Source organism: Hetaerina americana, unplaced genomic scaffold, assembly GCF_022747635.1.
Source record: "Hetaerina americana unplaced genomic scaffold, ioHetAmer1.1.p SCAF_23, whole genome shotgun sequence".
Taxonomy (NCBI): Eukaryota; Metazoa; Arthropoda; class Insecta; order Odonata; family Calopterygidae; genus Hetaerina; species Hetaerina americana.
In genome coordinates this window covers 3954795-3979155 of record NW_027286797.1, presented here as the reverse complement: position 1 = coordinate 3979155, position 24361 = coordinate 3954795, and the positions used below count along the sequence as shown (strand labels likewise).

At 37.4% G+C, this 24361-nt stretch overlaps 1 protein-coding gene across 2 annotated transcripts; it reads left to right on the top strand.

The window, feature by feature from the left end:
• Nucleotides 1-574: 574 nt before the first annotated feature.
• On the top strand, nt 575-24096 carry LOC139689386 (protein phosphatase 1H). Of its 2 annotated transcripts, XM_071586474.1 has the most exons (8): nt 575-738; nt 1320-1687; nt 2109-2352; nt 2440-2607; nt 13332-13529; nt 16216-16398; nt 16484-16755; nt 19426-24096. In XM_071586474.1, exons 2-8 carry the CDS (start codon nt 1374-1376, stop codon nt 20009-20011), a joined length of 1965 nt encoding a protein of 654 aa, XP_071442575.1. In that variant the 5' UTR covers nt 575-738; nt 1320-1373; the 3' UTR covers nt 20012-24096. The 2 variants fall into 2 exon arrangements, with proteins under 2 accessions (XP_071442575.1, XP_071442574.1); XM_071586473.1 differs by having other exon boundaries at nt 575-1687.
• The last annotated feature ends 265 nt before the right edge of the window (nt 24097-24361 follow it).

Genomic DNA, 24361 nt, shown 5'->3' with positions numbered 1-24361 from the left:
AAAAACAATCTCATCTTTCTGTAGGTATGATGATCGTTGCCACAGTTGCTACAGTCTAAGTAACGATCTCCTAACATCCACAAACACTATGGTAAATCTCAAGCGTTACATTTTGGACAGTGTAAAAGTACATTCAATATTGTAATTACCTAGCTGCTGATTTAGAAAACCACAATTCAGCAAATATAGATATTAGAGTCGTACAGAATACTAAACAACTCTATGGTACGCTAGCTGAGTGTTCCGTGAAATTTGTCAATGAATTAACCATTTCGTGCTACTTTGGAAGTAAGACGTAAGTGGAATGTAAACCAAGGCCCATATTGATAAAAAATTCAGTAAAAAGATCTCTGAAATAATAATGCGATTACGTGAATTAATACAATGGATCGTAATTCACGCCACTAAATTACGGATTCCATTTCAAACTGGCCATCTCACCCGGGTACCAAGCCGAACTTCGTGTTAGTTTATGGACGGACTAACAGATGGCTGTAAAGTGCGTGCAACGTTGCTACGATTGCAGTATTGCCACGTTTAGTTTACGTTGTTGGTCAGATTATGTGTTGACAAGAAGTGCAGATTAGTTAACAGCAGTTTGGTTTTATAAGTGTCTTGATTGATCTTCATCCTGTTGGATAACTTGATGTTTGTTACCAGGAACTGTACAATAGTTATCTTCACACATCTTGAACGTCTCCTCCTGAAGTCCCTGTATTTTTTAATCAGGCGATCAGCGTAAGTTACTGTACATTAAAATATATGTCGGAATAATTGGATCTACGGAGAACTGCGGTTCATTAGGATGTTTCTCCCAAGTTCATCGGTTAGGGATTTAAAAAATAAGTGTTAACAGCGCCATTTTAGTCATTCCGAAGTGTTCAGGGTTTAGCAGGCTGTTTAGGATATGATATTGATCGAGTAAAACACGTTTCAATGGTTTTCTTTGTGAGCTTAAAATAATAATTATGGAGGCAAATCGACCTTAGAAGACTGACCAGTTTGACATTACGAACTATTGTCTCCCATTCCATCAGCTTTTTACCCAAAAAATTTAAACTAAAGACGCTATTGTTTTTCTTATGTATTTTTTTAGCAGTAAGACAATCTCCGTTCTACATACGTAGGAAATTTTGGATAGTTAATTTTTGGAATGCAGCTCTCAATAGACGAATTTACGTGTGAGGAAATATTATGTAATTGCCAAGTTGAAGTAAAGCACATTTCCCTGCGGCATTGTTGGAATAGTCTTATGTTCGATTCTGTATTGTTGATGAAATTGTCGAAGGGAATTAATTGGCAACAATGCTCTTTTTTAGAGAAGCATGTTAAATTTGCCACGTATTAGTGGTAATGGAAGCTTCCGGTGGTAGATGGACCTGTTGTATACTTACGTACGTAGTGTGGTGCCGGTTTTCTTTTCCGTCACTACGTACGTAAACATGTTGAACCGCATCAAGAGAGCCGTGTACATAGCTGCTGGGGTAGAGAATGTACAATCTCTGCCTGCCGCCGAAGATGTTAGTGAGAACAACCGGACTGTGTATCCCAAATTTCCGTATACCAGACCCCATTTTCTTCAATTTCACACCGAAGAGGAAATAAATGTATCCGCCGATCACTTGATAAGGCCGATCATTGTGCCAAGAGACATTTCAAAGCTTGAGTGGAATGCAGGATATGCAGAGTAAGTTTAATTCTAAATGTTCATTATTAAGATATTTTTCCAATCGAAATTTTATAATATGTACTGTGGTTAAGGCTGTCTTTCGCGACGTAACAGATTAAAACGTTTGGCGCATCAGCCTGTAAACTAAAAGTTTGGTTTTTACAACATAACTAATCCCTGTACCCAATATAAATGATACAATTCTCAATATTAATATTTGCATTTTGCCTAAATTTATTTTCAACATTTAATGTAAATTGACAGAATTTTTTCACTTAATGTCAACTGTTGGGAAGGCCATAATTAAAAAGTGTTTCAGGTGTCCCATGAAACGATACTTCTCGTGGTATGTTGTGCCGATGCTGCACGACTTTGGTATTCTGATTCTTATTTCCACGTCAAAATCTACTCCTACATGATACATCATATTTTCTTTTAGGGCTGTAAATGCAGGAAAGTCGGAGAAAAACGAAGACCAAGCATGCTGCGTCAAGGGTGCGTTGCTCAGGGTAGATAGGAAGAATAAATTTTCTCCTAAGTATAAAGGTGCTGTTTATCCGTCCACCCCGGAACGGGAAGGTGCTCATGCCTATCTTCCTTATGTTTACTTTGCATTGTTCGATGGGCATGCAGGTTATGGGGCCGCTGTTGCGGCAGCTAATCAGTTACATCATGTATTACATGTAAGTTATGAATTCACAACATAACCGAAATGCCACGTAAATATTATTGTGTGTTTGCTCAAAAGTATGCTTTGATTTCAATGCTAGGAAAAACTCGTGGATATTATCGACCACCTACTGCCTCCTCTAGACGATGTGGCTGATCATCAATTTGAGTCATCTGCCAAAGGAGGGGTTTCTTTGTGGTTTCCCGAGAAGAATATCTCAAAGGAATCGCTTATCACTGGGGCACTTGAAGCATCATTTTGGGAAATGGTGAGTTCTCAGGAGAAGCCTGTAGTGGCAATTTAAAGTGGTAGAACCCTTTTGGGAATGAAATACATTTTTCTCTCAGTTGATGCCAAAGTAGTTCTAGGCAGTCTAATTGGTGACAATGAGTTAGGAACTGTCAATACTACTTGTAGTATCTATAAGTTGTTGGTGGGAAAGGAAAGTATAATATCATGAATGCTAGACTTTCCAAATACAATTAAAATATTTAGGAAAGCTGATTTTATGTTGGCAAATTATGTAGTCATTGCCAATGCTTCATAAAACGTTTGTCTGGATGTGCATTACTATGAAAACTGATATTAAATCTTGAGAAATCATTAATGTGATGGCATTAAATGTCATTGTGTCTAAATGGAAGAACACTAGAGAAAATTCTCATGTTCTTTGAAACTTCTTTTCTCGAGAAACTTATTTATATCCGAGGTAAAATGTTGAGATGCTAACATAGTTCTTGAATCCAGGGGCTTGCTGGACAAAACATGAAGTTGCTCTGTTTAACTTCATCTCAGTTGATTGACCTGTGGGAGTAGGGCTGCCAAAAACTGGGGAATTAAAGAAATATCATGGGGAAAAACTTTCTTGGTTGTTGCTTGGCTTTTTTTATCCTCTTCAACACAATATGATTCCAAAGGTGTCCAGTGTTTTTTTAAGGAAGGCTGGGATAACGCTTCGTTTTATTTTGCAATTTAGTCTTACTAGTTATAATGATGTAAACAAAGAGGTTTTGAGTCTTGAGTGCTGGTTTTTACCATCCGCCATGCCTTCCTGTGACCCCGTTCTAAATTTGAGTAAAGTTTGGTTGGGTGTGATTTAATTCCTGGCTTTAGTCCACGCAGGTCAAATCTTACCTTATCACTAAATGTGTTCATCAAGGATCAAATTGAAGGGATGCGATGGCTTGGGTTGATCATTCAATCTTGCCGAAACAGTCGGATTTTCATCCCTAGGAATGAAATGTGTGTTTGTGTGGGTGTTAGAGGATGAGATAACTCAGGATTCAGTATCTTCCAAGTTTCTTAATGCATTTAACTATGGAATCATTAGCTCCACCCATTGGCTTTGCTGCACCAGATTCCGTGCATTGACACCCATGAGCAAATAGTGTAGTTTCAGGCTTGACTACCATGGCTTGGATGCCACGAAATATAAGAATCTCCCTTAGTGGTTCAGAGAATTAAATTGTCCTTGCATTGCTTGAAATGATCCATTTGTGAACGTAATATTTCTAGAAAACCCGAGATGAATTTCATAAATGCCTCAAGTTTTAACTGCTAATTAACTGGCCACATGTGGTAAGCTGTTTAATACATAGACATACATGTATGCCTGCTTTTATTCGTTTGTCCTAAATATCAAATATCACCATTGTGTGCTGGTGATCACATTTCCCCTTAAGTGAGATTCCCTCAAGTCCATTTGAAACTACCGTAAGTTTCATTTTCTGAATTCATGGGTAAATTTGGTTTGATTTTGTAAAGTGCAAACTCAAACTAATCTCTGTTCAATCAGATATTTCTTACTTGAATTCTTCAATAATAAACTCAACAGTTGTATGCTGTCAGATCCTTTCATGAGGCCTTTACCCATGGTCTGACGTGTCTCGAAAACAGAAGTGTCTCCGAAACTGAAATCACAATTCTGATCAGCCCATGCTCAAGATTTATGCCTATATTCGAGGCGTGCATTCAAGGGAAGTAGTACTCATCACTAGTCGAACAATTTCCCCCTATTCGCAGTCACTCCTCAGCCATTGAGTTGAAGTGGATGCAATGTTTTGGAACTGAGTCTTGGTCCATCAGCTCCTCTCAACTCTAGTCAGTATTTTATGGTCAAATAGTGGTATGTAGTATTTCAAATCATTTGAATCGGATGGCAAAGAACTGCAAAAATTCTAACATGTGCAAAAATGTTCAAATTTTTGGTGAAAATGCTATGTTATTAGCTGAAGCATGGTAAAAAGCCCTTAAATGTATTTTGTACCAAAGAGATATTAGTGTAGTTAAAGTTAATATTGGCTGAAGTAATCTATTCTGTTTGCCCTGGTATCGATGTGGGCATAGAGCTCTCTTGAATGTTATAAGATTTGACACAAAGTTTAAACCCCTGGTCTACCCATTTCAAGTTTGAAAGAGAATGTTTCCAATAATCTACAAGCCTAAACATGGATGTTAGTTTATTTTATTGTCTAAAAAAATGATTTTTTGTTTTGCATTGCATTGCTCTCATTGCCTAAAAATATAAAGCCTAGCATTGTTATGGTGAGAGTCAAATGACTTATGAATGGAACACTTTCATGGAATGGCATGTGCTCACATGAAATGTTGGGAACCCAAGATGATATTTCATGGAATGTTATTTAGCCCACAATCACCGATACTTAGTTTCCATAACGGTGAAAAGGTTAAAAGTGCTGTCAATTCCTGCACTTTTACTTGGAACTGATGTTTCTCCTGCTTGTTATTTGTTGTACTTTTCACAATTGCTGTTCACCTTGCGTTGTTAGTAAATTCACTTTTTGTTTTAATAATTGCACAATTACTGATGGCAGTAGTGAGGAAACATGTTTTATAATGGCATACAATGTGTGAAAAAAGATGGCATTGAAGAGGTTATTTGTTCAAAGAACTCCTTTAGATTTCTGGTAACAAGAGGAATTATTGCTGAAATTCCATTGGCATATGCTTGGTCATTAATTTGTGTGTTACAATTCAGTAGCCTGCCACTTGTTGGGCAAATAAAATAAAACTGTGGAACATTTGCTTCCATTTCCTCCAAATTATGATTTCCCTTGATTTAAACTTTCCTGCGGTCAACACTTATTCCTTTCTCCTCAAAAGCATGAAAGAGGGGTTCATCTGTAATTAGAAAGTGATAACAATAGAACATCAGTAATGGCAGTCTAATTATTCCTGAAAGTTCCATGAAATCTACCTCTATTTCGACATTATTATGTTACCTCTAAGACCATGCAATCTAGTCAGTATCTATAATTTGTATTATTATTGATGTTTCATAGTTCTCTGTGCCTCTATAAAGATTTTTATGTGCATCCTGTCTAAAAATCAAAGGCTATTAGAAATACCAAGCTTTGTGAATTTCATTTTAAAATTGACGAATTGATAATGCATTGACAGTCTCACTTTCTGTTCACACTGTTACTTCTTGATGAGGCAGAGTGTTGTTCATTTTGGACACCTGTGTGATTAGTGTTTTATAAACGTGAATAAAATTAAGCAGTACCGATGAAGTTACGCTTAACACAGTTATGTGTCGAGGGTAGAAAAAGAAACTTTGCACTTTTACGTAAAGATTTAATACTTGACACGACCATGGTTTCAATGATGATCCGCAGCATTATGGTTGTAGCATTGGTTGTGTCAATAATTAAATCTTTATTTGGAAGTGCAAAGTTTCTTTTTCTAACCTCATCATGAAGGAATTCCATGAATTAAAGCCTAAAACCTATGTTTAACAGTTGTGTTATTTGAAAAAGCTGAAGAAGGATAAATATGTTGTACCATACACTCGGAACAATTCTCTAGATGCTTACGTCATAGGGGAAAATTTTGTAGTTATTTTATAATACTTATAAAAGTAAGTGCTGAGAGTAAATTGTCATGAAATGCAGCTCAAACTAGTGTCGTTGTGAGAACTCTTGAATCCATATCTCTTACCATTGCATTTACCATTTCTACTCGATTTGCATAATGCCATGTTTCTTATCTTTAATGTGATGTGGCACGTCATTAATATACTGCCCATAATGCAATAAAGGCATTAGTTATTTGAATGATATGGTTATTCTAGTATGCCATGTAGTTTGAGAAACTGCAGTTTTTTCTAAACTTAAGAACGGCAACTGGGCTGGCATGCCATGTAATTTGGACGCAAGTGTCTCTTGCTTGCTCAATCGATTGCAGCATTTCCTGGCCCATAAGATTCCCATTTGTTACTCCAAAAGGTTCTCTAAATGTGCCTGTGTCTTGTGGGCTGGGGAGTGCGTGGGTATAACTTCAACCTATAAGTACAAGTAGATTCACCAGAAAAATACTTACTCTTAATTAAGTATTTTTTCCCACATCAGGCATAGAAAATCGTTGCCTTGATTACAAATTTTGATAATATCACTGTTTTCAGTCTGTATTAAGCGACAGAGTTTGAATATTTTGTTGAATGTACTTTCTAAAAAAATCCCAAATAATTTGTAAATGCATACAATGCCGTGATTCTAGTTTAATCTGAGATGTTGCTGCACTGCTCTGAAACTTAATATGCATTTAGGCTAATGGGTATTTCGTCCCTCTGCTACTGCATTCATTACATACACTGTATCTCTCCCGATAAGCTCTTAGTCTGATGATAGTACGAGTGCCGTAAAGGCATAGAAAATAGTTGCTTTTAATACAAATTTCGATTATATCAAAATAGTAATAGAAACTAAGCATTGCATAATATAGTTAAAATGATACTAGCCTCATGGGATCTGAAGAAGGGATTTTGTAACATAGTATTGCAGTTAACCTTGAATTTGTGAATTACACTTCAGAGCAGAGCATGGGAACAAGGTAGCTGGAAGGTGTTTTGGCCACGTGGTGACAAATTTCTGGCATTTTTGACGAATGAACATTAACATACATGTGGCTGATAGTTTTCTATGCAAAAATTCAGTTTTCTTCATATTAAGTATTAACATCAAAGTATTTTGATCTTCTCTGTCTGATCCTAGTATTTTTTTTGTAAATTCTGACAGGTAAAATCACTGTCGGTCTTATGGGCCATGAAATATGGTGCTCTTAATTCATTTTCAGATATCTTTATCACGAGTCAAATCAACCCTTCAGCACTTGCATCAATTTTTAGGAAATGTTTTCATTACTAGGCCATTAGACTGAAAACATGAAGAGCCTAAAATTGGTATTAATTCAACAAATGACTTTAATGAAGTTGTTTTGAATTGTTTATTTACTGCTTTAGAGGAACTTAAATATTCACGTAGATAAATGAACAGCTAATAGAACATTTTAAATTTGATGCATAAAAAACCTTGTTTTTGTTCTACTCTTTTCTGCTCTTGAGCAAATGTACGTGTTTTGTATGCTAACATACTTTTTAGGAATATATTGGTCTTTTGTTGTTTCATCTTCTTCATTGTTTTAACTTTGGCCCCTGCTAATCCAACATATCCTGGTTCTATTCCCATGCCACTAATATCTGCAGCTTGTTTTCATCATTTCCATGGCAATTTGGAGAGCTGAAAATATTTTTGAAGATGTTCAGCAGCTATGTTCTGACCAAGTGCTTGGAGGGAATATCTTCTTCCAGCTCACATTTCCCTTTAATGGACTGTTAGAAATGCTTTTTAAGTTTTCATCCTTCTAACTTTGCCAGTTACCATTTATGAAGGCTTTCTGCCGCATTCCTACCAAAATCCTCGGATTTTGTTTTTTTATAAACTGCTGAGGCAAGTCGGGACAGAGGTCTGTTATGCTTCAATTATGTTTTTCTAATATGCCAGGCAGATGTTTTATTGATTTTCAATCCATGTCAGTTTAGCCTCTTCTTTGCCCTGCAGCATGGCAGTTACAAAGTGGGCACATTACTCTAGATTTGTGAAAAAACTGATTGTCATTACAAATGTAATTCAGGCTCCACAAATGGATAACCAGTCAATGTGGTGACCAAAAAATTAAGTCCTTGTATGCAATGCTGAGTGACTTGAACTTGAAAATGAAAGATAATGCCAAGTTTTTATGTTGCATTTTGCCAATCAGTGTCATGAATATTCATTATCTTCATCAGTGTATGATGTCTATGCTTTCTTACTGTTTCTTTGACCAGAATTTTGGCATGGAAACAGAAAAGTCTGTAAAACATTGATACATGCATGTTTCGTTATTTCCCTGTCTTCAACAATCAAAGCGTCCAACGTTGAAAAATTGGTAGTTGATGTCCACTGTAGCTGTTGCCCAACATATTCATTCAAGGGGACTCTGCAGTTATGAGGTAGAGAAAAGTTAACTCTTTGACAACCCTTCTCTTCCTGATTGCACCTGATGCAAATGACCTTAGCTGTCGGTCGCTTCCCCTAAAACTGCTGCTGATTGCACCCAATGACCGAGTGAATTTTAATCATGGGCCAGCCAGTTGAAAAGAGTGGCTCTGTAGATTGAACTTTGAGTCATGATTCTGATTAGGTGGGCCATAACTCACGCCGCCATTTCTATTGGTAGTACACTTCTTAGGAGACATTGACTTGAAAGAGTCTTTAAGCAAATGAGAGAATCTTCTTAGAGCTTGAACCAATTATAATTTCATCAATTGAGATCAAATGGATGGCAATAGGAAAACAGGATAGTCAATGCAGATGAAGAACTTCATGAAAATGAAAGGGATGGCTGTGTATGTTTGCGAAAATTGAATTGATCATCTAACATGCCATCTATTGACATGTTTATAGATCAAAACATGTGGACAAAGGAAAATTGCAAATTTTGCCATTGAACAGCTTGGCTGGCTCTCCTCCGTTCCGCTCTATATTACCCCGATATTTCCTCGACCTCGACTTCCCCCAAACCCAGTTTTTCAGTCTTTCTAGTATGACGTTGAGGATGTTTCCCCCACACATGGGTGTTTCTATCACCTTTACAGAACCCTCTTTGTTTATGAGATAAGGAACATTTTATGTTGTGATCCATGCGGTCACTTACGATCCATAAGTTTCTATTTTTCATGTCCAGCATTGATATTAAAGTGAAAAACAAGTGGCTCCAATGTGCAGGGCATACACAAAAAGTAAGGGTCGATATCTTACATTCAAATATTGGCAGGTCAGAACAAAGTTGCATGCATGCAGGGCCATCTATTGATTGTTTCTTAAGTCAGTGAAGTTATCATTTCGATTCTGTAGTCATTTACCTTTTGGCGAATGCGGATAAAAATGTCCACCAAAGTCTTTTCTCCCAATAGTTGGGAAGTGCATGCTGTGATTCGATTTTTATGGGCCAAAGGATCATCAGCTGCCCAACTTAATTGAGAGTTGTGCCTTCTTTTATGAACATACAGTAATGAGTGGAGGAAAGGTTACAAAATGGTGTTGAGGCTTCAGAAATGGCCAGGCGAATGTGCATGGTGAAGAGGCATGAAGAGCGGCAGGCCTAGTATCCGGAATGATGAAATTGTTCCACAAGCAGACCAAGAACTGAGATCTGATTGACGATTGACCAATGGTGCTCTGGCTGATGAATTTCCTTTTGTTAGTTGGGCCACTATTTTCATTTTTGTAAAATTTGCAAAGTATCATAAATGGTGAGCGAGGAAGGAACTGGAAATGTTCACCAATCAACCCAAAGAGCCAAAAATGTTGAGTGGATGAGCATTTTTGGACCGCTATCCCTGGTCCTGACAATGGCTTGAAGATGACGAGCGACTCAATACTGCCATTGTCTGTTGGTTCAATTCCTAGGTAGCACATGTATATGCTGAAGTATTAAAGGAGCTGGTATGGTGCAGTGAAAAGTAAACAGTGGTTATATAGAAAAGTGATGTAGGTTTGTAGGAAACGAAAACTGTCGATAAAATCTTTTCTAATGATTATATTTTTCTTAATGACTTAAGGGACCTGACTTAAAAATAACTGTACACTGATATGTAGGCCAATGAACACGTTGGACCTTATTCAGCATAATTTAAGTATATGTTTTAGCCAAAAATACCCACACTGAAGATTTTGTTTCACTGAGCCTTTTCCTGTTTTCCATCAAAACTTTTGATTGAATTTTAGCTACTGCGTATTGTCATGTATGGGGTAATCCTATGTCTAGATGGAACCCCAAATTTTTAATCAAGTTTTTATTTCTTTCGCATCCCGTGTGTGTATTAGTGGAACGTAGTTTCCCTTGTAATTAAAAAAATGATGCTACTTTAATGCCAGGCAATGAGTTGCACTTCTGGCTTGTGAAATTTTGTTAAATGCAAGCTTTCAAGTAGTAAGTACTAAAATAAGTGTAATTTAATGCTGTTATCAGTAATCAAGTTGTAAATAAATATTTATGTAGATTTTTACTGTTAGTCAACAGCGTCGACCATTATCATTGATAGTGAGGTTTTGAATGCATTCCAAAATTCAATGCCAGTTCTGTGAGTGCTGCTCGAATGGTACTGCTGCCATTGTTTGCTTTTAACGCCATATGGCAACAAACAAGCAGCACTAGGGACAGTAATTTTAGTTTTAGAAGAAGTTATCACCGTGACTGAAAATTTCTGTGAATATCAGGATGCAAACTGTTGTAAGTTTAACTCACATCTCGAATTGCATATTTTGAACTATAAATACTTCTCTTGAGTCTAGGTCTAACCTTGATTTTTTTGTTGGCATTTTGTGTTTAAAAGTCGATCTATATGGTATATATATTTACAGCAATTGATGTTGCATTATCAAGGCTAAAAATCTGTGGTAATTTTTATAATGCTTCATTGATTTTGTTGTGGCTCTGGATTAAATTACCATGATAATAGTGGTCAGAGCGTACCCACTGTTTGAGCAAATATCATCATGATAAGTGCCTTCCTGCATTTTGCCTCTAAAAATCTCTTTGTTTGTATTAGCAACAGGGTAGGTTGATCTTGCATGACTCTCCATGCTGCAAGTGATGATTTACGACAAATCCTTATAGCATATATTTAGGCTTTTCCCCTTTCAACATAAATCTTATATTTTGGTAATATGTGGGTATTCGTAAAAGTTTCCAGCATAACTAATAAGCGAGATATTTTTTCTCCAAATTTATTTTTAATTTTCAACATAGTCTCCTTCTAAGATAGATACACTTCATCCACTGATGCTCTTTAAGCAAAACTTAACATAAAGTTAGGAAACAGAAAATAGTCAGTGGGGGCCAGATCTGGTGAATTTGGCGAGTGGTCAACCAATTGGAAGTGCAAGTCATCAATTTTAGCCCAGGTGACCGCCGAATTGTAAGCAGCTGCATTGTCCTGATGGAAAAGCATTTTCATTTGTTGCAGAGGAGGTTTTTGCAATTTTTGCCTTCAACTTGTCAAGTAATGGTGCAGAATACTTTCCCGTTAGTGGTAATCAATGAATACAATTCCATGATCATCCTTAAAAAAGTCACCATCACCTTCCTGGTCGATAGAAACTGCCTTTACCTTTTTCAAACCAGGTTGACCCTTTGCAGTCCACTGGTTTGACTGTTCTTTCAACTCTGAAGTGTAGTGGTGGATCCAAGTTTCATCTGTATTTATGAATTGATGTAAAACATCTCTCTTGCTCTGCTTCAATAGGGTCTTTGAAATGTTCATTTGAATGCATTTTTGGTTCAAAGTGAACAAATACAGAACCTAACATGTAGATAGCTTATGCATGTCCAATTTTTCAGTCAATATAAAAGATGGATTGTTTTGATATGTGCATAGCTTCTGCTATGTCTCTGACCTTAATTCGATGGTTGTCCGGTACCATTTATTTAACTCCGTTGATGTTGTTGGTGGTTGTTGCCATTTTTGGCCATCGCGAATGCTCATCATCAATGAAGCTGGTACGCCCTAATATGTGCATGTCATTTGAAATGCACATTAGCGAATGACTCCGTTAAAAGTTACTGTTGCGGTATCTCCCGCAGTTTCTTTGGAATTTGTCAAGGTATAAACAGCATAAGTGTTTAAAAGTTGGCTTTAACCTCGTGGACTGTGGCGCCTCGCGAACAACTACAAATGCCTGTGACATTGTATGTACGGTATTTCGTCACAACATCTTGTTCCTTTAAATCCCCCAAAATTTCAGAGTTTAAGAGGATGCCTCGATATCTTAACTGGCTAAAGCACTCGACCGGACATTGAGGCATCCGAAATTGTTGCATTGAAATGCACATTAGCGGATGACTCCGTTAAAGTTACTGTTGTGGCATCTCCCGCAGTTTCTTTGGATAAATGATCTGGTTGGAAACCCTGATGAAAAAAAGATGTTTCTGAATCATTTAATGTTATATGCAGGCTCTCTGTAGCTAGGTATAAATACGAAAAATCTTTTAAGCCTAAAATTAAGCCCTTGATTAAAAGAATTGAATTCCAAAATTCGAATTTTGACCCTTGAGGAATATGTGCACCATGAAGTTGTTACAGCAGTTGTCAGTCTAAAATGAATGGTGTAAACATTTTATTTGTTCTGCATGCAAACAAATAAATTTTTTATGTTTATTATTCAATTTCATCTTGCCATATAAAAAATTAGACATTCTAAAATATTGGCATTACAATGGTTTACACGAATCAGTGGAATCAAGTATAATTATTGTTTGGCTGATGCCTAGCAGCCATGAACCGCAGTTACAATTACAAACTAGCATAAAAGTTACTGGGAATGTACCGCTATGAATGCGAGGCCTTGGTGTGTTGGAAAACCCATCTGGGTGGGATTCAAACCTGCCATCCCTTGGTTGGCAGGTCAAGGCATGCATTACCCTGCTGTATACTTTGTGGATATTGGAAGTTGTCCCATCAGATGCCTTCTTTGTTGTTAATTTTGCTACAGCTTAATTATTTCACAGTTTTGTTAATCAAAATACTTGGCTATGGTGTACATCATCATCAGTGATTCTTTAGAGAGGCATTCACTTATGAAACATTTATTATGTATCAAGAAACGACTTAAGTTGTATGGTTCTGACAAGAGTTGTCATTAACATTTCCAGGACCAAATGATAGCTGAAGATCGGTGCAAATATGTGCTGAAAGGTGGATGCACAGCCCTTGTTGCCCTCTTTATCTTGGGAAAACTCTATGTTGCCAATGCTGGAGATTCTCGTGCTGTTCTCTGCAAAGATTGGAAGCCCATTCCATTATCATTTGACTTCACTCCTGAAACTGAACGGGATAGAGTTAGACATTTGGTAAGCTCTTTCACCCTAGTGTGACATGAAACTTTGATTGCGTGACCTTCACCCTTTTTGAAGGTTTTTTCTTTTCTTTATAGTGTGTTTGAATGCCGTTTTTTAATGCATCTGTTTGCAAAAAAGTCCAATTGAATTGTTTTACATAAAACGGGTATTGAAAGAGTCCATATATGCAATGAAGCCTTGCATTCCGCATTAAATGTCAAAGGTACATGTTAATAAATATTAATTCTGTGTCACACACCAACTTATGTAAAACAGAATGTTCCTAATTTATGGCATATTTCCATAACACCTCTTCTTGAAGAACCATTTCTATATTTCAACTTCCATTGTCAAGCCTTCATGTTTTTCAGTAGATACCAGCAGAGTTCCGTGAATGTAAGTTTACTCTGTGCTCAATTTCTCGATGTATATTACTATGTTGGCCTTGAAAGTAGTATCGTGCTACATACCAGGGCATGCTGGGCTTAATGCCTGATAAGTATATTTTGGCAATCCTCTCAAAAATGTTGGCCTAGTTAATATTGTCTCCTAGCATGTTGAAGGAAATCACAGGTGGCACAGGCAAGGAACAGACTCTCATACCCTGTTGGTGTGTGAATTTAATTGACATTTTTGGGATGAACTCTCTCCTCTATCATCACTGGGGTATCATGCTTCTAGTGCCACAGAAGAGGAAAAATTGGAAAATATTAAGATTGAAAAGAGGGCATCAAGTAATAAGTGCAAGTTTTAAGTAGTCTACCATTTAAGATCTGGGACTATATTAAGGTTAGGCACAGATTTTAATTTGCACAGTTTCCAGGTAGCGGATGTGGATAATAAATGGTAATGAGGTGTGGCTTAAGATTCAATTGGATGAAATAGGAAAGGCAGGACATGAAATGGAAAACAGAAGTGCTGAAAGCAAGATAGCTGGGACTGTAAACTTGATTGGCTCTAAGTTTTATAGGAGGCGGGTGAAATAGAACAAAGTTACAGGTAAGGGGAAAGATAAGGAACACAGAGTAGGTCACTTGGGCGTGTTGGGGAAACAGTGATCGATTGGTACCTCAGTCAAGCGCAAAAAGGCAAATTGATGATAAAAAATAAAAGAAACTGACTACCGCTTGATTGCTAGGGTGTGCTAAGGAATAACAGTCACTCTCGTAACTTGCATTCACACAAACACTCAAGGTTTACGAGGATTCCCCCTATGCCAGCGACCCGCCAATCACACCAAAATAGCAAAACAAAACAGAAAGGACTTACATAAATGCGCAATCACTTAATCACTCGGGTGTGTTTGATCTTTGTGAATCGCACTCACTCACCCGTGCAGCATTTACAAGGATTCCTCTTATGCCAGTGACCCGTCAATCCCACTAACAGAAAACAAGGAAATAAGTATCGGGGGTAGGTAAGTGCCCGGAGAGAACCTGACGCCAGGGAAGAATTCTTCTCCGAAGAGGCCTGCTTGGCAGGCGAAACAACTGGTGTCGGGGATTTAATTTTGTGTTCATCTGTGTGATTGGCGGGTCACTGGCTCAGGAGGCATCCTTGTAAATGCTGCACGGGTGAGTGAGTGCGATCTACAAAGGTCTAACACACCCAAGTGATTGTGTGTTTACATAAGTCCTTTCTGTTTCGTTTAATCTGTTTTATAATTTGCATTAATCTGTGTGATTGACGGGTCACTGGCATAGGGAGAATCCTTGCAAACCCTGTGTGTGTGTGAATGCCATTCACGAGAGTGACTGTTATTCCTTAACGCACCCTAGTGATCGAGTGGTTGTTTGTTTTATTTATTATTATTAATTTTGGCTTTTGGTGTGCGATTGAGTTATACATGGGTCACTGTTTCCCAAACACAGCCAAGTGACCTACTGTGTGTTCCCTATCTTTCCACTTGTAACTTTGTTTTACCTCTCCCCTTTACAAATCTAGTGCCAATCAAGTTTACGGTCTCGACTATCTCGTTTTCGTTGCTTCACCACCATAGGTACGCTCATTTTTTATATTTACTTTGCACAGAAGTGGTGACCTAAATGACAAGAAAAGAGTATCAGCAGGCTGTAGAGAAAACGATGAGTGAGGAAAGGGAGCTGGGTACTAAAAAGGTAAAATGGGATCATATCAAAAAAGTGGCATTGAAAGCCTCAAACAGGAAAATTGGAAAAGTAAATTGAAGAAGGACCACAAAAATATAGATACCTGATGAAATGATCACAAAGATAGACAAGAGAAAGAAAAGGAAGAAAGGTGTAGAGTAGTGGCCACCATTTTAGTTAAAACAGCTAAATTGTAAAAAAAGTAATGTGGTTGTAATCACAGGTATGGAAGAAATTGGAAAAAATCAAAATTAGTGGCACTGGTCACATGGTTAAGGAGAAGAAGAAATTTTCAGTAGGCACTGGTGTCTATAACTGGAAGTCAACTTCTTAAAGCTATGGAAATTTTGGAGATGATGTGACTTTTTGGTGCTAAATCGTTTTAAGTCATTTAAATATGAATTTGATGCTTTCATGTGAAAACTATTCCTTTTGCTGGAAATGGCTTGCCCATTGTGCGTTTCATATTATCTAGCTGCAGGTTTTCTGTATTTATTTCTACATGCAATCATTTTTGAAGCTTAAGTTCATCCGTAATTGCTATTCCTAATTTGATGTTGTTATTTCAACTGCATTATTAATTTTTATAGGCTGCTTTGCACCCAGAACTTTTAGGTAGAGATTTCACTCAGCGAGATTATTGCCGCCGACCAGTATCCAAAGATATTGGGAAAAGAATTTTATACCGAGAGGCCCATATGACTGGTTGGGCTTACAAAACTGTCACTCATGAAGACCTAAAGATACCTGTAGTGTATGGGGAAGGGAAACGGGTGAGTAGGTGACCGAGTGCTTATGACCTCCTCTTGACGGCCTACTGTTATTGCCTACAATCCTATGCTTACCTTTATTTTTCAGAGTCGAGTTTTAGCAACTATTGGTGTGACCCGTGGTTTTGGAGATCATGATTTAAAATCAATAAATTCCTTGCTCCCTATTAAGCCATTTTTATCATCTCAACCACAAGTTATTGTATATGATATTGAAAATGAGTCTGTGACAGACTCTGATGTTTTAATAATGGGCACAGATGGTCTCTGGGATGTTACTAATAATGAGAAAGCAACTGAAATAGTGAAAAAAAGTCTGGATCACTTCCCTGCTGATGTTGAACCAGGGCGGAGATACAGGTAAATACTAAGCCTAAATTTTCCTCATTGTTAGAAATGCCATTTATGCATTAGTTATGACTAAACATATTATATTCCTAGGTGGCCACTCAGAAACTTTGGTAAATTGGAAAAAGTTGGGAATTACTCATTTCTTTGAAAAATCGTGAAATAAAAGAAAATGGGCTGCTTTTTTTGAAAAAGTTGGGAATTTGGTATTGAATTAGGAATTTCTTATTTGAAAAATTCCCTTGTAGTGGTAAGATCAGTTTGTGTTTAGCATATATCAGCACATCAAAGGGCCGTGGGAAACATGGACTAGAGTATGACTTGACTTTGATGATATCAAAGTCAAGCAGAATAATGATGGATCATCTGGATTAGTAATGCCCACTCAGAGTCCAATTTCATGGGGGAAAAATTGGGAAAAAGAGCAGCACTGTTGCTGGATAAATTAGGAAAAAATTAGTATTGAGATACTCAAAGAAATGAATGGCCAGCTGGTTTGCATTGAATGAAAGCGCCATTCAATTTATGAACTGACACTCACTCTTCTCAACTCCTATGCTGACAACACTTCTCACTTTCGGTGTTGTGAAATATGCTTGGGTTGCATGTTGTTGTTGCTTATAGAGTAATGGCTGGAAAACATAAAATGCTGGTGTCCATGACTGTTGCTCCTCATTTATTGCAAGGGATAGTGAGAAGGCAGATGGGTATGCAATCATTTCGAGAGAAATATTTGTAGGCACACCTAGAAGGAAGCATTTGGTAGTGATTTGGGATTGGAATGATGTGGTGGGTGAAAAAAGAGATAGTAGTCGGCAAGAGGCAATAGTTTGAGAATGGAAATGGAACATGGGGAGGAAGCAAGAGTTCTGCTCGAGGCAAGGTGTAATCGAGTTGAACATCAAGTGTGTACAGATGGCTTGTTTAAACAATGGCTCAAGAAACAATGGCTTGTTTAAAAATTTTCCGGATTCACTTTTTTAATTTAAATTTTCTTCAACCAGACCCAAAAAGTCGTAATTTAAAGTAATGACCCTAAAAATCAACTTTCTTTGCTTGGATCATCAAATTGTGAACACAATTAAATTATTTCAACACTTCTCTTAATTTTTGATTTTGACCTAATGAGTGCCTCTCATCATTTTTGCATGTGCGAGTATGTTAAAATAAATTTATTTTGTAGTCTTTTGAATCTTAGAATGTTAGTTAAGCAAGCATTCACTTGAGAATCTAGAATAGAATAAGCACGACAATCAATGGAAGCCACTGGAGTCACCAAAATCACCAAGGCCCTATGACTGTATGCAGCCCTAAGTGCAGTGGGTGAATGCAACTGCGGCTCGGCGCATTCAATGAGCAGACATTAAATGCATCTAAGTTAATTCATAACAGCTTCAGGTTTAACTTAGTGGAATTCCTTCATTATGAGGATAAACGGAAACGTAACATTTCCACCAAAAAGATTGAATATGTCACGCCTCACCTGATGGACGTGCGCGGCATCGAAATCATGGTCGTGACGTCTTAAATCTTTTTGGTGGAAATGTTAAGTTTCTGTTTATCCTCATAAGTTAATTCACACTAATAAAGAAATAGAGCAAAATTGCCTGAAAATGTCAGCATTAAATAGTTATTGACGCATAATGTAAGCATTCACTAAGAGTATTTGAGAGTGTTGTTGTAATACAATTGGCGCAAAAGTATACAGGTAAGCCATACAAGAGTCAAATATGTGTCAGTTTCAAAACAATAATTTACCTTAAATTTGTATTGCATTTGCATAAGAGTGAGAAGGAAGTGAGAAGCAATGTATTTAATCCTGCTAGGAAGAAAGGGAAGCCAAATTCAGTCTTTTTCCTAAATCATACCTTCCTCGGGTCTAAATCTTCTCATATTCTTCATCTTGTTCAAAATTAATTTTTGCAAACTCCAAGTTAAATCAGCCTAATCGAGCTAAATCTAAGGACTGAAGGATTACTACTAATGTTGATGGTTTTCATGACTTTTATTTTCAATCAACTGCCGGCCCAGGTGGCAGCAGGGTAACATCCTCGTCTACCAACCCAGAGGTCGTGGGTTCAATGCTTGCCTAGGTGGTTTTTCCTCCACCTAGGGGTTTGGTGTATGTAATTTTCGCATTGTTATATTAATGTTCAAAGTCCTATGTAAAGGTCGAAGTGCTGTTTTCTGACTAATGCGAAATAAATAAAAAATAAATGGAGTGGTATGCAATGCACAGTCAAACATTGAATTGGGTTTCCACTTTCAATCACAGCTCTGGCAGGAGTTATGTCTTTCATCTGCATGACCAATTGTTTTCACTTTCTAATGTCATAAGCAAGGGAGCAGTGCTGTTCCTTGCTCTCATGTAATTCATTATCATTTAGTACAGAACATAACAAAATGGATAGCCAACATCTGTCAAATAGTGGGTGATTAATGAGGCAGTAATTTCAATATGTCATGCATTTTTGTGTTTATTGGATATCAATCTTTCGCCAAGTTGTGGATGTGACTCTAAATCTGTGATACCAAGTCAATGTGATGATTCATTTATTGCTTATAGTATGGAAAATGGATGAAAAAATGTTTTCCTCTATGGATTAAGATTCATTGATAAGTTCTTATCATGCCACTTTTTAAGCTAAGTTTTCATAGTGATATCTTTTTTTTTCTGCCCAGGTATACTTCAGCCGCACAAGATTTAGTGATGCATTCTCGTGGTAAGCTCACTGATCGTAGTTGGGTGACCTCTGAGAGCAAAGTAGCCACCATAGATGATATATCAGTATTTGTTGTACCATTGCTACCCTATAAAGAATCTTACCAAAAGTGGAAAGTTAGGTATAAGTATATGCAAGAACTTTATGAAAGGGTTAATGACACAGCGCAAAAATTTGGAAGCCTGAGTTTAGATTTCTCTGTGTCACCAACAAGAAAAAAACCAGGTAGCAAAGACTCAGAGAAGCTGGATGAGCCAATGACTAATCATTTTGATAATGATGATGGGGTAGTTTCAAGTAAGGATGACGTTAGTACTGATTTTGATGTGTTGGTCAAGGATCTCTCACAAATGAGTGGCCAGGAAGAAGTTGAGGTAGTGGACGTAAAACATTCTAAACCAAGTAAGCAGAAAAGACATTCTTTGAACTTGGGGGAGGCAGATATGAGGGTGGCAAAGGAGGAGAATAAACCTGCTCAGACTGATGAAGTGACTGGAAGTGGTGCCACACCGAAGAATGCAGCAAGTAAAAAATTTGACTCATGAAATTGAGGGAATTGTTGGAGCAAGCCAAGTGACCCATGGAAAATATTCCATTTATCATTTCCTCAATGCATCTGAAACATGGCTGTGGATTTCATATATGTTGTTTTTAATTTAAGAGTTTCATTCCTCACAATATCTGTTTTTTATGTTAAAGACCTTAGTTCCTTGCCATTAGGAATGAGTAAGAAATGTTCCCTGGTAAGCTATCGTATGCTATGAGCTCTGGTGGCAGCCTAGTTGATAGTTTGTTCAGTTTTTGACTAAATGTGTGTTCAAATCCCAGGTGAAGTCATTGGATAATTCCATATAAAAATCCAATTGTTGTAATATCCAGCATATCAGAGTTAAGGGAAAAAGTACAGGTTGTGTTGAGGGAGTAACTGGCTCCCAAAACTGAAATGTGAAAATTTCACACTCCATGAGGTTACTTTGAAGTGAGCAGGGTGTCCACCAATCAGGAAATGGGATAAAATAGGGTATTGATAATAAGAAACAAGTGAGTAAAGATAAGGGTTCTTCTAGTCCTCTGCATTAAAAGGATTCTGGATGATAAAAATTTTCATTTTCCAGAATCCTTGTAAATTTGACCTGTTAAAAAAAAATTATGATGTCAGTGTATGTCTATAGTAGGCATTATTCAATACTAAAATAGCAGAGCATGCATCATGCTATGCATGGAATGTAAAATAATTCTACTATTTCATACTTAAGTGTTCATGGGTTAGGGCGATGAGTGTATACATTCATTAATATGAGGAGGTCATACTGAGTGAGTAACAGCCGAACACATAGGAGAATATGTTTAGTCTGCTGTATCAATTGCAGCTGTGGTCTTGAATATCCAACCGTCAACCAATCACCATAATGATTGCAGACTCTTTTTCAAATGTTAGCATAATAATCCATTTGTATTTAGTATGTTTAAATTGTAGGTAGGTGAGTGTTGATTCTATTTTTTATACCAGCTTAACAATATTCAGTATCATATTTAATGCAATTGGGTGAAATGGAGGTGAATATTGTGGTGTCTTGAACACTTATATTGGCCTTTTAGTGTAGATGTAAAAAGTACCCCCATACATTTTGTGGCTTAATTAGGTTACTCAAAATTTCACAAAAGATCGCAACTGGCCATGCGCCAGTGTCCCTTCAAATGTCATTTTTGCTTTCAGTCCCAGTGGCACTCATGCGCTGCTGCCACCTTATACGACCACTGAATCTTTCCCTCGACCGAAAACAGTCAACCTTCTTCTCTAATCAATAAAACATTATCTTCACATCAATAAATATATAACACTATTAACATAATTCAACCATAATGTATGACTTTATATAGTCTTCTTTCCAAATCAACTACATTTCATTTTCTACTCAAAGGACAGTATCACCTTGGGCATATATGTAATTAAAACGTGATGCAGATCATATTCCATGCATAACATAAAGTACCATAGTCATTTAAATACATGAGTTTCTTGCTAGGCCTGGCAGGCCTAAATCCCTCACACATTTTTCTGAAATCTCAGGATTTGCCGGAGTATCCTTGCTAAAAGATGGCTATAAGTGTTAAATTTTCCTCTCTGATCTGTTTTGGCCATCTTTATTTAAAAGAGCTTGATGAAGCTGCACTGCTAACCACGTCTCCAGGTTTCTACTCAAATGTCCTTCCAATGAGCAGCCCTTTGGCTTCTCCGGCACTATAAATTTCTATGCTTCATACCTTTATTAAACTCCCGTTTGTTCCTTTGGTCTCTTTTTGAGTTTTGCCTGTGAAATTATGTACTCCCTAGGCTTCAACAACTCCCTGTGCACTGGCAGCTTTGTTTGGGTCCCACCAATGATATGCACCTGGGCAAGGCTGTATGTTGAACCCGGAATCGAGCCATTTCAGTCTTGAGAGCTATACCCTCTTGCCCTAAATATGCTGTCACTTTTTCTCCATATACATACACCCGTCTCAGTCAGTCCATTGCTTTTAGGATAAAGAGGGAGGGAGGTACCAATTTTAAAACTTTATTCCCATGCAAACTGACAAAATTGTTGATAATCAAAGGACTTCCCTTCTTTGTAATGCCATGTATTGCAAAAACAGTCCGAAGTACTTAAATGAGTTTCTTATTTGGACGTTAACTTTCTAGTTCAGTCCATTTTGAGTGGTAATCACATAATGCAACTTATAAAATATTAGCATATTCTGAGATATTGGATACTAGTCATTCAAATGGCTCTTAAGAAGCTTCTTGCAACAAGGGGATCGAGATGGTGCGGGGGCTAACGTACTGGCTTCTCACCCTAAGGGCGCGGGTTCAAATCCCGGCGGTGTTGAATATTTTTCAGAGGTATCTCGATCCCTACTTGAGGTGGAGGCTTTGTGGAGGGCACTTTGAGTGAGTACGCCGTCCGTCGGATGGGACGTTAAACTGCGGACCCCTTGGCGCCTTTCGTAAAGAGTAGGCTAATTCGCCGCCGGGTTTCTCTCCACCCTTCCTCCTTTCCTGTCCATCCCCTAAGGCGCCAATGACCTCAGCTGTCGGTCGCCTCCCCTCAAAACTACTACCACTCGTGCAGCAACGAAGGTTCCTTCAAATTCTTTTAACTCTACCTCTCCCAAGTTTTGATTTCAGCCGACTACTGCTCAATTTCCGCGTCCTACCCTGGCCACTGCGACAATGACTTAGCCCTTGGCTTACTGTTTAATTCTTCAAAGGGTAACTTTGCACTTGACCAATCTCCTCAACAAAATATCTGCAGTGTAGAAAGTTCTTCTTAGGATTACTGTGCCTCTCAATTCTTTAAAAAAATTTCTTTAGCATTATCTCATATATCAAACAAAACTCAAAAAGCAGTCGATCCTGTTCACCAATCAAATTCAGTCATACTGTAACTCAGTGGCCATTGTCTGTATCAATTCAGGTAACCACCACTTGTTAGCAGGCATAATGCAAGTATTAATTCCAGCCTGAATTTCCTCCACACCTCACTCAAGTTATCAGATGTCGCATTTTAGTGGCTTGATGAATAAATAATATATCTGGGGACACTCACTCAAATAATGTGCAAGTGTCCCTTTAAATGTCACCTTATGGAGTGGGCTGGCTGGGCTTGTGAGCACAACTGCTGTGCCTCCTGATCCATCCCACCTCTTCATCCACGCTCCGCATTGCACGTGGAAGCAATGTAATGAGCATAAGTTCAGGGGTCTTGCTTTCATCAGTATCATATCCATATTAATAAGTGAGCAAATATATTTGCAATACCGTACGCTCTTTTATGTGAATATATTTTTATATGAACTGATAGACAAGTGTTTTATCTAGTGAAATTCAAACAAAAAACAATAAGTGCATGGGGATTATTATTTAGATATGTTGGTATTGCTGCATACTGTGGTGTGGAAGCAGTACTCATCATAATTGTTTTATTTCTTCAAACTCATGTTTTGTGTTGGTGCCCTCGGTTTGACTAGTTGGTTAAGTGGAAAGGTACTTCTCCATGTAGAGGCTTCTTCCTCGAGTAAACTCTTAACTACCTGGGATTGCTAATGGGATAAATCAAAACCTAAAATATTGCTCTTAGGAGACTTTTTTGACTGGTAAATTTTATTCTTGGCTTGGTGGACATCCTGCGAGAAAGAGCACTTCTCAGGTTGTTAACTGTGGTGAGATATGAGATCTGCTTTAAATTGATCGTAATGGGGCTTTGCACTGAACGGATTCATGGCAATGCCCTCTTCGTGGAAAGGAATGCTGGCCACATTTTAGCAAACTGAAGCAAGTACACTTTATTTATTCCAAAAAACTGTCACACGGGTATCATTTGCATTTGAACTTAAGTTTTTTTAGTTTTATGACCATGTATTCAGTTAAATGTACCATCACATTCCATTTGATGTTATCCTGTTGTTATGCTCAAAGATAAAGATGTTACTTAAATGACAAGAAGTTTAATGTTTTATATTGTTGTGCCATTTTGAAGTGTAACTTGATAGAACAAGTAGACATTCCAAAGACTTGGAATCATTGCTATTAACATGTGATAAGATAAAATTAAGTTCATTTGTGTATTTTCATTTATTTACCACCAAATACATTCAAATATATATATTATTAAGTCATTTGATGGTGTTTATTCAGCATATTTGCAAGATTTTGATAATGCATTAACTCTAACATCCCATTATTGCAGTGCTCAATTTTTAACCACGTGGAGTTTGTCTTAAGAATGTAGGCTGGGATCTTTTTATGAGAAAATGGATTAAACATACTACAGTGGCAATAATGAGAAAGCATGCTAATCTAAATTTCATGGCGATGTAAGTTGATGTTCTGAAAATATTAAAATAGTTTTTAA